General features: G+C 36.0%; 1 protein-coding gene across 1 annotated transcript in view; it reads left to right on the top strand.

Annotated features, from left to right (window-relative positions):
* LOC134749553 (transient receptor potential cation channel trpm) overlaps nucleotides 1–13,995 on the top strand; it is a 308,269-nt gene that overhangs the window by 232,819 nt on the left and 61,455 nt on the right. The window contains exons 9-10 of the mRNA XM_063684539.1: nucleotides 2,339–2,486; nucleotides 11,870–12,059. Of these exons, the coding sequence (XP_063540609.1) occupies nucleotides 2,339–2,486; nucleotides 11,870–12,059 (338 nt within the window). The remainder of the gene's footprint in view (nucleotides 1–2,338; nucleotides 2,487–11,869; nucleotides 12,060–13,995) is intronic.

Genomic DNA, 13,995 nt, shown 5'->3' with positions numbered 1-13,995 from the left:
GTCTTAGTAATAGGGTCCCGTTTTTACCCTTTGGGTATGGAAACCTAAAAAGTATCTACCCCGCTTATAGTTGGAGTAAGTCTCACTGTTGATTTGAGTTTTTTGTATTTTAAGCAAAGCCAGAATCTGCATTAAGCAATTTTCGTTTGACAATTTTGTCGTAAGTGAAGGATAAGCAATTTAAATGACACCTAAAAATGACTCAAATGTTGATCCATTTACAAAAGAGACAAATGAGATTATTATTAAAGTAATTTCTTCTGTCGCTCGACTGTGAACAATGAAGAGGAATTAGCCGGCTTTAACTTCAAGCTTCGGGGTAAGCTACTTTTGTACTTTGACTTTGCGAAGCAGTGACATGGTGATTTGTTATCATCATATACGACTCATTCATATTTCGTTTTTAGAAAAGTTTAACAAATTGCAACAACACGTTTTATGATGGTACATCAACAACATCAATTAAAACCACATTATCATGATACCTACATCAAGCAAAATTTAAATAAAAACTTTTTTTATCAATCATGTTAAATATTTATTGAGAAAAAAAATCATAATAATAACAGCATACCTTCAGATCCACAGCGCAGGCTTCGTCATCTTACAGAAAGCTCATCCACCTTAGGTTTCGTCAAAAAACAATAGTAAAATTAATATGGAAAATAAATATATACGCAGGAAATAATGTGCCACATATTTATTAGAAAAACAGATAGCAGTTATTTTTGACACAAATTATATTTAAGATATCGGATAGAAATACATAAAATAAAGTTTTTGACCGTCGTAACGTTACTATAGCAGTTTTTATATAAATTCCATATTGCCAAATCGTTTGGACAGTTATAAAAAAGAAACTTATTTGACTAGTAGGAAATTAGCTACCCTATTATTATGAACGAAGATGGTTGTGCCTTAAACTTCAAAAAATATATAAGGAGGGAAATTGTATTTGCGGTCTTTGATGTGAAGGTTCCATTTAGTGATTCTTGATGTTTAAATAATTAATTATTATTGACCTTATTTTCTCGCGTAACCTTATTTCCCGTGTCCTTGTGTTTGATGAAAATCACAATATTTATGCCTCGGCAGGAATATTGACTTAGCTTCATATCGTCCGACAAAATTGAAACTCATCCACGAATTGCCATTTCCCGGTAAATTTAAGACCTGATAAGTATACTTCATTTTCTGATTAGCGGACATCTTTTTAAGAATACGTTTCGCGAATATACACTTAACACTTTATTTTAATCTTAATTGTTACTAACCATTATGGGACATTGTTGTCTTTTATATAAATAAATTGAATTGAATTGAATAATTATCTTGTGTGTGTTTTTTTTTAATCTTTTTAATCCTACATTTTTATTTTCTCTATTGCAACCGAACAATTCTTACCAAATAGGTAGTATATGTATATCATACGTGGGTAAGGAGTGTAAGGACACAAAATGTAAAATAAAAATTCCTCCAGATCAGCCTGTATTCAACTAGTCACAGCGTCCCATGAGAGCAGATGGAAGGTACCCATTGGCTAACCAACTTTTGAGAAACTTGGGTACAAACTTTCATCCCTTATTAACTTGACCAATGACCAACCGTAGAAATAAAGTTTCATAAACCCTTCTACATAATAAGTATATGTCGTTTTTTACTTTGTGCGGTTTTTCTACACCAAATTAAAGCAGCAACGATCTGTTAATAAATGAAAATGCATATTTTCTATTATCGAAATATAAATGTAGCATTAGACGAAATTTACAGTGTCATATTTCATACTATAAATTGCAAGGCATGTTAGTTCACAAGATGTATAGACCTCGATGACAACGATCGAATTTAATCTACGAGGCAGAAACCTATAATCCTGTCTGTGCATACTCATAAATCTTATCCCGTAGGCAAATTGGTTTTAGAAACCTATTCTGATGTGTATAGGTATATGCATTAGGAATTTTAGAAATATGTACTTACACTTACCTCCCCAGTACATTTTTTGCTTTAATTACAAAAATAAAAAACAAATTTTGCTTTCTTTAGCTAACACGTACAGGTCGTTTCACGAAAACTGGCACGAGTGGAATAAACGAAACTTTCATTGTATGAGTGTTACATGTATCAGTATATATACAGAGCCGCCATTTTATTGGCTAATGTACACACATAGATATTTTAATTCACTCATCCGTTACATTCGTGCCAGCTCTTGTGAATTGACCTGTATACCTACGCGTCTCAGTTGTAGGTATACGTTTTTGTCCTTAGTTAGAAGATAATACCAAGTAAGACTTAAATAAAAAATCAACTGAAATTAACAATTCTTCTTCAACAGATATGCGTCGGAAAGCGGCGAGCAGACAGTCCTGGAGTCCATGCGAGACTACCTTATTGGCACCATCCAGAAAACCTTCGAGGTGCAGCTCCCGCAAGCCGAGTGCCTCTACAGCGAGCTGCTGCAGTGCACCAGGAAAAAGAACTTGGTAAGTTTTTTTAACCAAAAGGTACCACATTGTCGGTTGTCGATAAGGTTGATTTCAAATTAAGCCTACATGGAAATAGCGCCTTATGGACTACCGACAATGAGTACCCTTTTGGTTGAAAATGGCACAATTTTTAGCGCGGTGCGATGTTTTCTCATCTCTTCTGCACGGAGTAGATTCGTGGATAGTGACCATTTGACCAAGAATATGTGTGTAAACGCTTGGAGGCCTTCGAAATGTGGGTTTACAGAACAATCCTGAAAATATCATGGACGGATAGAATAACTAATCAAAGAGTGCTGCAGTTAGTAAAGAGGTCGAGGTTTTAAAAACAGTTAATAAACGCAAACTAAAGTACCTTGGTTATATCATGCAAAACTATAAGTATGAACTTCAACTATTTATCCAAAGAAATATCCAAGGGAAAAGATCATCCGGACGAAGACGTAACTCATGGCTCAAAAATCTTTAAACAGAGCACACGCTCATAATCCGCGCAGCTGTGTCCAAAGTCTGTATAGCCCTCATGATAGCCGACCGGTAGGAGATGACATGGCACTGGAAGAAGAAGAAGAACTATTTTTATCGATACCAGATTACTGTTGAGTCTTTGGCCGCGGAGTGGACGCACGCGACCGGCGGCGGCGGCGCGGCAAGTGTCAAGCGGAATGCCGAAGAGCGCTAGGTGCGTCCAATCCACGGCGTTAAAGGGTCTTCTTGAGGCTCGAGGTAAAGACTTTAATGTCCTCAAGACCCGATAACATGTAGTTCGTTCGATTGCACCATCTAGCAGAGAACGCCTGCGAGTTTTATTTTAATAGGTACTGACGTTATAACCTTCACGTCACCAGAATGGACGTGCTACTATTTAGAATTTCTTATTGTTTTCTAAATATAATGAAACTTCACACTGGATTGACTAATGACAGGTGCTGGTGGAAATTAATGGCTGTTTGACAAATGTTTTATGTTCATGTAGCCATTTAGGTTGTATATTATTAACGGTACGCTAAGTTTTTGATCGTAACTTCTTTAGGGGTCGTAAAAGAAGCGGAGAAAGGAACCTGCTTAGTCTTAGAACTGGGGATATGATTAAGTCGTAAAAACTTTGTTATAGATGAATAGGAAAAATTTCTTAGTTTAATTAGATTATAAATTGAAGATTGTATATGCTACCCAACCTAGTTTATTTATCTGATGTTATAAAAACAGATTGAATAAAGTTTCAATTCATTTATACCTACTCACAATTCCTCGATTTCCTTAATGAAATCTTATTTGCAAATAGCCAAATATAATGTAGGTTAATAAGAAAATTTTAAAAATGTGTATAATATTCGTGTTAACAGAGCAGAGTGATTTAAAATTCAAAATCTCGATATGCTAACAATGCTGTTATTTAAGATATCAACCGGTGTGTAAGAATCAATTCCATCTATATCACATTAATATTTACACAATTTGCCAATCAATTTCTGGTACCATTTACTCACTCTAACAAAATGAGATCCGATTTCGAGAAAGATTCTCCAGTTAAGCCAGTGTCTTACGCCCTTTAGGCACAGATTTAGTTGTATTGATAAATATACCTATTTCAATTTACAAAGTGTCTCTCCTGTAATTTTTTTATATTTTCCCTAAACGATCAGAATTTAGTTTAAGGTCCAAATCGAATTGGAAAGATCTTAGTAAACCGGCCAGAATCTCATTTGGATCGTACCTAGTAAATCTAGCGTGAGATTGCATTACCTATTTACCTACGTGTAGCCCCGTGCATATGTAGGGCAAGCAGGATTTCTATTTTTGAAATGGTATGAGTGTATCGTGGTCGCGAGATATCTATAATACTTGTTCGTATATGCTTACTATAAATATAAATGTGTGTATACCTTTAATTTCTCAATGTGGGCTAGCGTTTTTCTGCTCACCAGTAGGCGCCACTGTTGATGGTGGTCCAGAAAACCAGATCTCAAAATTATTATATGCTTATTTTTATAAAATCTATACATTGGAATACACAAAGGTATTTTAACGTCTAAATTTGCTGTTTTCTCAACCTGTTTAATTTTGCATATAGTTTAGTTGGCACTTTTAGACCTCCATCTACACTAGCGCCGATAGCGTCGAAATTGAGCGCGATAGCCCTCATTAAAACTGTTCATATTATTTACGAGTAATTTTTCACTACATATTTGAGGTTCATCCAAAACAAAAGAAAGAAAAAGGAAAAAAAAGTTAATTCAAAAGTTATTGACACGTTGTGTGGTTATTATAAAGATGAAGTTCGGATGTCAACTGCAGCTGCATTACTGCTGCGGCCGGTGTCGTTATTTCCCACGCTGTATTTGTCTATTTCCTTGATAAATTGAATTACTAAATTAATATCATAATCGCCGGCAGTACTTAAGGAGCCCACTGACTATCAGTCCGCCGGACGATATCGGCCTGTCAGTTAGAATAAAAATTTGACAGTACCGAACAACTGACAGGCCGATATCGTCCGGCGAACTGATAGTCAGTGGGCCCCTTTAAAGAGCGGCGAACGTCATTAATTTTAGTGGAAACTGTTTTGACTTATGTATGTATTTAAGTGTAATTATCTATATGTGTCATTTTTCGCTGTTTGTTTCCCATTATCAATAAATAAATAAATTAATTACATAAAGAACGGTAAAAAAAATATATCAAGGAAATTGACATTATACAGCGGCGGGCAGCAACGACGACGCAACGTAATGCAGCTGCTTAACACCCGAACGTGACCTTTAGTGTAAGGCCTGAGTGGACGCTCGAGTTGGGCGTGCAGCGGGGCGGGGCGTGCGGCGTGCATGTTAAACAAATGCAAACGTATAGGAGTAAATCACTTGTGAGCCCGACGCCACGCTGCACGCCCCGCCGAAAGCTCCGCTTCGAGCGTCCACTCAGGCCTTACACTTACGATCATGATGGCTCTCGTGGTTTAATGACAGATCATGAAATCAATAACGTTCCAATCATTTTATTGTGTTCAAAAAACTTCTACAGAAATAAAAACTATTTCCTACGTAATTATATTGCTTTGTCAGATAGAAAGTTGTACCGCTAATAGTTTGCTCAATTTACCCTTTAAATCCACTAAAAGGTTCTTTAATAGTAGACATAAAAAGAAACTACAATGGCGGTAAAATGCGTACCGGAAATTCGTCCTTCTACTTTGACGAGTCCTTTGACCAATGCAGACTTTACTCGTATTTTATTGGACAATAGATTATCTTATACTGCTAGATATATTGTACTGTGACATATCTTTTGGATTTCTTTGAGATTTATGAAATACCATATTTCGAATATTTCGAGCTCATTGCGCTGTAGAACGAAGTTAAATTTTTCGTGTGAAAGTAAATCTTATTTGCACATTTTAGGTTTTTGGATGATTAAATCGCATACGCGTAATGTTAATACTTATTGGAATTTTTATTTGATTGTACAGTACCTAAATCATATTGTACATATTATATATTTTAACTGACTTTGAAAACTGGGAACCTGCTATAAGAATGAAATGTGTAGCCAAGCTACTATTTTAAGGGTCATTTAGGCTTAACGTGTCTTTTGTATACTACCTATAAAGTGTTAAACCCTTTTTTAGTCCTTAGGAGACCTTGTTTTCTGATGCAATACCCGCATGAAAGGGTTTTAATTTTCTAATAAAAGCACAATAACAATTAATCAAATAACCCACCCCGGGTCATTCCAGGCGCAAAAGTTCCCAACACGCTCGCTGCGTTTCCGCGTTGAACCGCAATAGATAACCTTTGCACCAGGAACGACCCGGAGCGGGGATCCAGACCCCTCTCACGCAAGCGACTCCCGAGCTCCCTAAAGAAGGCCCGTGCCTCCGAGCACCCTAAAGAAGGCCCGTGCCTCCGAGCAATTTTCTAATAACATGTTGTGATGATAATCGCATTAATTATAATATATATACACACAACCAGTTAACTTTTGTCCACTATAGTTAAGTTCTATACAACTTTTGCATTACAATCTGTGTATGAGTCTTAATTTTTTTTAAAGGAATATGACTGCTTGCTTCTGTAGATAAGTTAACTTAATTTGAACGGTATTTCACTAATTGGGCACTTGTAAAATTATCCGGCTGTTGCTTCTAAATCCGATCTCTTGTAAAATTCAAATATTTTTACCGTCCATTTTAATTGGCGCTAACCAGCCGTAAAAATAATGTACGTAAGGTGGATTTACAGGCGCTTTTAAATCAAATGAATCGAAATACTATAGTTTGTCAAAGGACTGTCTCATTTCAAACATAGACAGAGAGAATCATACTAGGTATCTTTGTCTTACACTAGTACTAGCACCCAAAAGAAAAGGATGAGTATAACTTTTTTTGTTTTTATTTTCTGACAATTTGGTTTGACCAACTATAGCTGCCAAGAAATATCTGAGACAGACAGGTCTATATATCGATAAACCCGGTGCCCGGTTCAGATATAATAACTTGTTACGGTTTTGATCTTATTTTGATACGACCTTGAAGGTCGCTCACGTTGATTAGAGTGTATGCGAAGTCGTGCGTGAGATACGTCAAAACGATCGCCATGATCGTATCAAAACCAGTTCAAAACAATAACAAATTGTCTATCTCTATGCCAAATTTCAACTAAATCGGTTCAGCGGTTTAATCGTGAAGAAGTAACACACAGACAGACAAACAGACAGACTCGCATTTATAATATTACTAGCTGTTGCCCGCGACTTCGTACGCGTGGATTTGTATGTTGGTGGTTATATATTTCACATGAGCATAGAACATTATGCAGCAAAAGATATCAGTAGGAACGGTTAATCATTTGTTAATAATTATACAACGCATGAAATTTGTCTTTCACAAACTACGAAGTTTCAAGCCCCTAACTGAAAATAATTGTTCTCGATATAATCCCTCTCAACACTTAGATTTTCAAGTCCACTATTTAAAAAAAATGTTCGCTCCCGATGCAAACTTTATCAATCAGTTTTTGTCTATTTTAATATACTGCCCTTTTACCAAGTTTTATGTCCCTAGCTTAAACGAAAACTTGAATCACATATAAACTTACATCCTCTTCTTAAACCTCTTTGAATTTGGGTTGAATTATTAAAGAACGTTGAAATAACTATTTTTATAATATTATACAATGCCTTTCTAATAAGTTTCAAAGCATTTGTAATGGATTCAAACTTTCAACCCCTTTTTAACCCTTTTAGGGGATGAATTTTTAAAAATGCTGAAATTACTTTTCCTGTATTCTAATAGTATGCACATATACAAAGTTTTAAGTCCTGCACTTGATAAAATTTTTGATCTCCATACAAACTTTCAACCCCTTTTTCACCACCTTGGGGGATGAATTTTCAAAAACGCTGAAATTAGTTTTCTTGTATTCTAATAATATATATTTTTACCAAGTTTCAAATTGCTAGCTTAAAACAAAACTTGAACCCCATACAAACTTTCATCCCCTTTTTAACCCCCTTAGGGGTTGAATTTTTCAAAATCGCTTCTTATCTCTTGTACACTTTATAAATGCAACCTGCTGTGCAAATTTCAACTTTCTAGCTTTTGTGGTTTCGCCTCTGCGTTGATGAGTCAGTCAGGACACGTGCATTTATATATACCTATATATATAGATAATAATATTTCCTTAAAAAGGCATTTTTTATTCTAAACTTTTAAATCGCCGTTACCCTGTGTAATTACGGCAAAGGCATTCCCGCCCGGCAGCGATGAATATAATGAGTGGGAACTGATGGCTGCACCGCTCGCCGACCTCTTTAATGGCTTGAGCCTCTCTGCTATTCGATTATACATATGACTAGCTACACGTTTTAATTTGGAATGACGACGCCTGTTGCTGATTTATGGTTTGTACCCTCCTGACGAAGCCTACGTTGCGGATGAGTTTGTCAATTATTATTTTGCTAACTTTCATTTGATTTTTAGCGTATTGTAACATTTTTTTAGACCTTATAAATATAGTACATTGTAGGAGAGGCCGGAAAACCGCTCAAAGATGGACGAGTGAGTTTGAGTTTCTCAAATAATACGAGTCCATCTTTAGCGTTTCCGGCGAGGGAAGATTCATCTTGTAAACCATGGAATTTTACCTCTTTAGTATTTTCGATTCAGTAATTTAAGGAATTCCATTACGTCACTTTTTTAATACTTGTTTATTTTAATTTAAATTAAAAAAGTGGCGGTAAGCTATAAAGTGAGAGTGGGAGGAACAATATCAATAGTATGTGTAAAAATACACAATTAACGAATTTTTGAACATTTTAGATGTAAATCATTATTTTTGACTTCACATGCGCCATTTTTCTGACTTTAAATTAATAACGGTAGGATCTGTGTTATCTTAAAAAATCTAGAAAGTCGTAAACCGTAGCTCAAAGCACATAAATCTGCCGGCAAATAAAACTGATATAGCCAAGGAATATGTATGATTTGCAGCCATGAACATATCTCACGCAGACGCGGGTTGTTCATATTTAAACTAGCAAATCTCAGCTTTACTGATAAAATGACGTAACTCGCTATTGTGTCTAAGAAGGATAAGACTTTTTGTAATTGGTAAGTCACAAGCATCTTATGGTTGGATAAGGCTTTTTGTTATTGAATGGGAAAAGAGATTGTCTTTCATTTTTATCTAGTTCCCTGGGTATCTATTTCGAAAATTCTCATAAAAGAGAGTGTGGTTGAAGTAATGAAATTTAAATAGGTAGGGACATGTTTAGAATGTATTGTACTGTTTAGGTAACGTAACTTACGTTACATAAGTAGTCAAGCCTCAAGACGTAATTGATTTAATTCAGTTTTTAACCCTCGTCGCAAAAAGGGGCGTTATACGTTTGACGCCAATGTCTGTCTATTTTTCTGTCTGTGGCATTGTAGCTCTGAAACGGATGGACCGATTTCGATGCGTTTTTTTTACATGAAAGCGAGAAAAATCGATCCAGTAAATTGAAGTGTCATCTCTTTTCTAAAATGATCTAAGGTATTTTTGGCCTAAAATGGTTTCAATAAAAATACATGTAAAATCTTATGATTAGCTTAAAGGGTTATTTTAAATATTATTATAAATGTAAATAAACGGTCAGTCCGTTAAGTTCAGTCAGTCGGGTTGACTTGTTAAGATCAAACAAAGGCAATTTCTATTTCTAGAAACATTTACCTGATAGCTTTTAATAAAAATCCAAAGTAAGCCATTGAAAGCTTGATGTTTGTTATTTAATGTGTGGCTGTCAAAGGAATAAAGATTAACAAGGTGTCCCATTTTTCTCTAGTGTACCTATTTGAGATAAATGAGATGCGATGAAAAGTGATAAAACAAATTCTTAACATTAGATAAAACAAAGATAGGACAAGAAGAACTTTCTTAAGACTTATCTCCAACCCGTTCTGCGCCATGTCGGGTCTAAAGATCCACATCAGCACATCAGACCACACTATCTTAAATTCGCGGTATGGTGGTGATCGATACCTGATCGGACAAGCCAAAACTGAGCTGAAATTATTACCTATTTTTTTATATCCCCGATAATTCATAAAAAGTGAGTATGGAGCCTACAATGCCTCAATCAATACCTACATATTATTATTATAATACAAAGTCCTGCACCGCGTCTGTCTGTCTGTATATTCGAGATAAAACTGTATAATTTGGTAAGGTTTTGTGTAAATTGGTTGAACTACCCGTGCGAAGCCGAGGCGGGTCGCTTGTATCATCATCATCATCATGTCAGCCGATAGACGTCCACTGCTGGACATAGGCCTCCCCCAAGGCTCGCCACTCCGACCGATCCTGTGCCGCTCGCATCCACCGAATTCCCGCGACCTTCACCAGGTCGTCGCTCCACCTCGTATCCCATAAACATAACTTCATTAGGAAAACAAAGGCTCAATAAACCTTTCATCATCAATCAAAATGTCCATGCATGACAAATAGCGTCATCACCTTCGGCTATCGCTTTATTATCTCTGGTTTACTCGATAAACTGAATATAAATATTAATTAATATTTCGTGTATTAATAAACAAACAAGATCCGAAAAATAAATACAAACAGGTGATCAATTTACATATTTGGGCAGATAGCATATTATGAAATATGATTTTTTTTTCAAAGCGCGCGTGTATTTTTAAAATCAAAACGAATTTTTATTCTAGCTCAAATATCAACGATAGTACGAGTGCTTTAAGATAAAATGTTAATGTTAATTCAAAACTACGAGTAAATTCCTCCCTGTCTTTGTCCAATCAGCTCATTTCGAAGAAAACTAGGAGCTTTCCTATCTACTTATAATCCTTTATTTGAAAACCAATCTTACTCTTGAAATTGGGGCAAAATTAATTGGACAGCTTGAAAGAGATTCGATAGATTCAGATTCAATTCCATCGTTTCGTTAGTTCGGGCAAAACAATATAGAGTTATCAAGATAAGTCTGCAGCGATTTTATTAGCCTAGAATGTACAAGTGTTATTTTAAACGTCAAACTTCTATGAAATTATGACGTAAAAATAACACTTGAACCGTTTGGGCTAACAAAATCTTTGCATACTTATCTTGGTTTAACTCTAAAAGGTTACCGTTAGCATCAAAATTCCCTGTGTCCGTCTCTGTGTATTAGAAATGGAAATAGACATTCATCCAATGCCTTTGCGGGGTAGCCATCCAGAATGCATAACGCAGCGTACTTAAGAGATGAGTAGTGAGTAAACACTCAAGAGTAATTTGTTTTGCACTTTGGTTAGGATTAGCTAGGCTAGATTCAGGATTTCATAACTTTATTGTAATTTCGGATTCGGATCGGATTTCGTAACTGTAGTGACTTCTAGTTACTAAAATTAAATGGAACATAATGTTGTGTAACCAATAACGTATTCCAAACGCAAACGCAAGTTCGCTAAATTGTATTGTATGACTGACTCTGACTTCAAATGGTGTGCAATCTAAAGGGCAGAAAATTTTAAATTGGTAGAACAATTGTGATGGTGGTGGAAATTAGATCTCTGCTGCGTGACGTTGATCAGTCTGTTAGTTCAAACTTAAACATTTATTCAGCAAATAGGCCAAAAGGACACTTTTACATGTCAAATATCATTTTACAAGCAATAAAAATAAATCATAAAAATAATATTAAATAAATTCAGCGTGAATTATTAACCTTTTTTTTAATAGCCTAAAATAAAGGGTCCCACTGCTGAACTGAACTGAACTCTTTCCCGCCATTTGGTTCTCTTTGCAGAATGTATCAAGGTCGTCCCACCATCTCCGTATTGTCCTTCCTTACCCATGTTCCCTATATTAGGGATGGAAAGTAACATACTCTTTCTTTCTCCACAGATCACGGTGTTTAGGATCCAAGAACGAGCAGAAGGCGGGGAAGTACAGGAACTGGACCAGGTCATCCTAACAGCACTGTTCCGGGCACAGCACTTGTCACCCAGCGAGCAGCTGTCTCTGGCTCTAACATGGAACAGGGTGGACATCGCGCGTTCCGAGATCTTCGTTTACGGACAAGAATGGCCTCCAGGTAAGGACCTCAACGGGGATAACAATGTTCATGATTTAGGAACAGATGGTGGTGAAATGGAGATAGATAAAGTGATCTTAACAGAACCGTTACGGGCACAGCACTATTTCCCATTAAGCAGTCACTGGCTCTGGCATGTAACAAGATGAAAATGACGCGGTGGGAGATCTTCGTGTACGGACAAGAATGGCCTCCAGGTAAGGATCTCAACGGGGATAACAATGTTCATGATTTAGGAACAGATGGTGGTGAAACGGAGATGCACCAAGTGATCTTAACAGCACTGTTCCGGGCACATCATCTATATCCCAGCGAGCAGTTGTCTTTGGTTCTGACATGGAAGAGAGTGGACATCGCGCGGTTTGAGATCTTCGTTTACGGTCAGGATTGGCCACCAGGTAATAATATCAGCTCGGGTAACAGTGTTCATTATCTAGGAACCGAGGACGGGACGTGGAGCGAAAGAACTGACTTCTATTCTAGGTAACATTTCATAACTTCGAACTATCCTTTTAATTGTATAAAAGGACATAATACTCCAGTGCATAGGAAGACATTTGTGTCACTAAATGAATAAGAGAGCTTTAGGAAAAAAATCAACTTTATAGTCAGCGCCATTTTGAATTTTTTAAGACTGCAGGTCTTAACATTAATTATATATTTGGGTATTCATCATACGTTTTCTTCGCCCTTAAATTGGGATCTGTAACGAATTAGACAGTCGCTTGTAAATTATTCCATCGAAATGTATCCTCAAATTTCTAATAATTCTAATGCTTCGCATTCTTCATAATTTCATTAATTCATTTGTTTTATTCTCCTCTAAATTCGTTAAATCTGATAACGAACTGGACTAATTGCTTATAAATTATTCCACCAACATGTTTCCTAAAACTGCTCTGGCTAATGAAAATTTATCCGACACTAGGGAATGGACACTAAATTGGACAGCGAAAATGTGAACATGCTGAGCAAAAAGTGTTCCGTTTTAGATTAGGAAATATCTTCATACTATTTTGGTTCTGTGTGTGTAATTTCATTCATTCATTTTCGTTCCATTCCCCTTTAAATTGAGTCATGTAACGAACTGGACTATTGCTTGTAAATTATTCCACCGAAATGTGTCCTAAAATTGCTCCGGTTAATGAGAATATATCCGACGCCAGGGAGTGAACACTAAATATGGAATAACCGTGGAACAAACACCGGAGGCAACGGGCCGTTTGAACAAACAAACAAACATATTTGCTAGCACATAGTGAGGGCAAGTAAAATGAGGTTTTTATTATTTCAATTAGGGATAAAAATGGATACTTTTATATAAGAACCAAAATTAATTGATTAAACAAATATCTTTTCGTTCAGGCCTTTACGCCCAGTTAATTTATTTATTGAAAGACTCGATTTACTTAGTAATTTTTTTTTCGTAAATAACCTTTTTGAAAGTTCATTAAACCTTAATAGGCTACAAAACTATAACTGGTCTATAAAATTTTAATCGATTGACACCTCGGTTCATTTTTGTCGCTCGATAGAACATACAACGCAAACATTAACATAATTCCTTTTTAGGGTTCCCTACCCAAAGGGTAAAAACGGAACCCTATTACTAAGACACCTCTGTCTGTCTGTCCGTTTGTCTGTCACCGGGCTGTAAGTATCTCATGATGATAGCTTGACCGTTGAAATTTTAACAGATGATGTATTTCTGTTGCCGCTATAACAACAAATACTAAAAAGTACGGAACCCTCGGTGGACGAGTCCGGTTTTTCACTTCCCTTTTGATGTTAATTTTAAAGTAGAAGTGATCAATTGGTTTTTATGAAGCAGGTAACATGGGACGAGGTTTTTGACAAATAAAAACTGATCAAATTAGGTTACCTAACCTAACCTAATTGGATTTTTTTATATTTGTTTTGCAGTGAGTAATAAAAA

Source organism: Cydia strobilella, chromosome 18 (genome assembly GCF_947568885.1).
Source record: "Cydia strobilella chromosome 18, ilCydStro3.1, whole genome shotgun sequence".
Lineage (NCBI taxonomy): Eukaryota > Metazoa > Arthropoda > Insecta > Lepidoptera > Tortricidae > Cydia > Cydia strobilella.
This window is presented reverse-complemented; position numbering and strand designations above follow the sequence as displayed.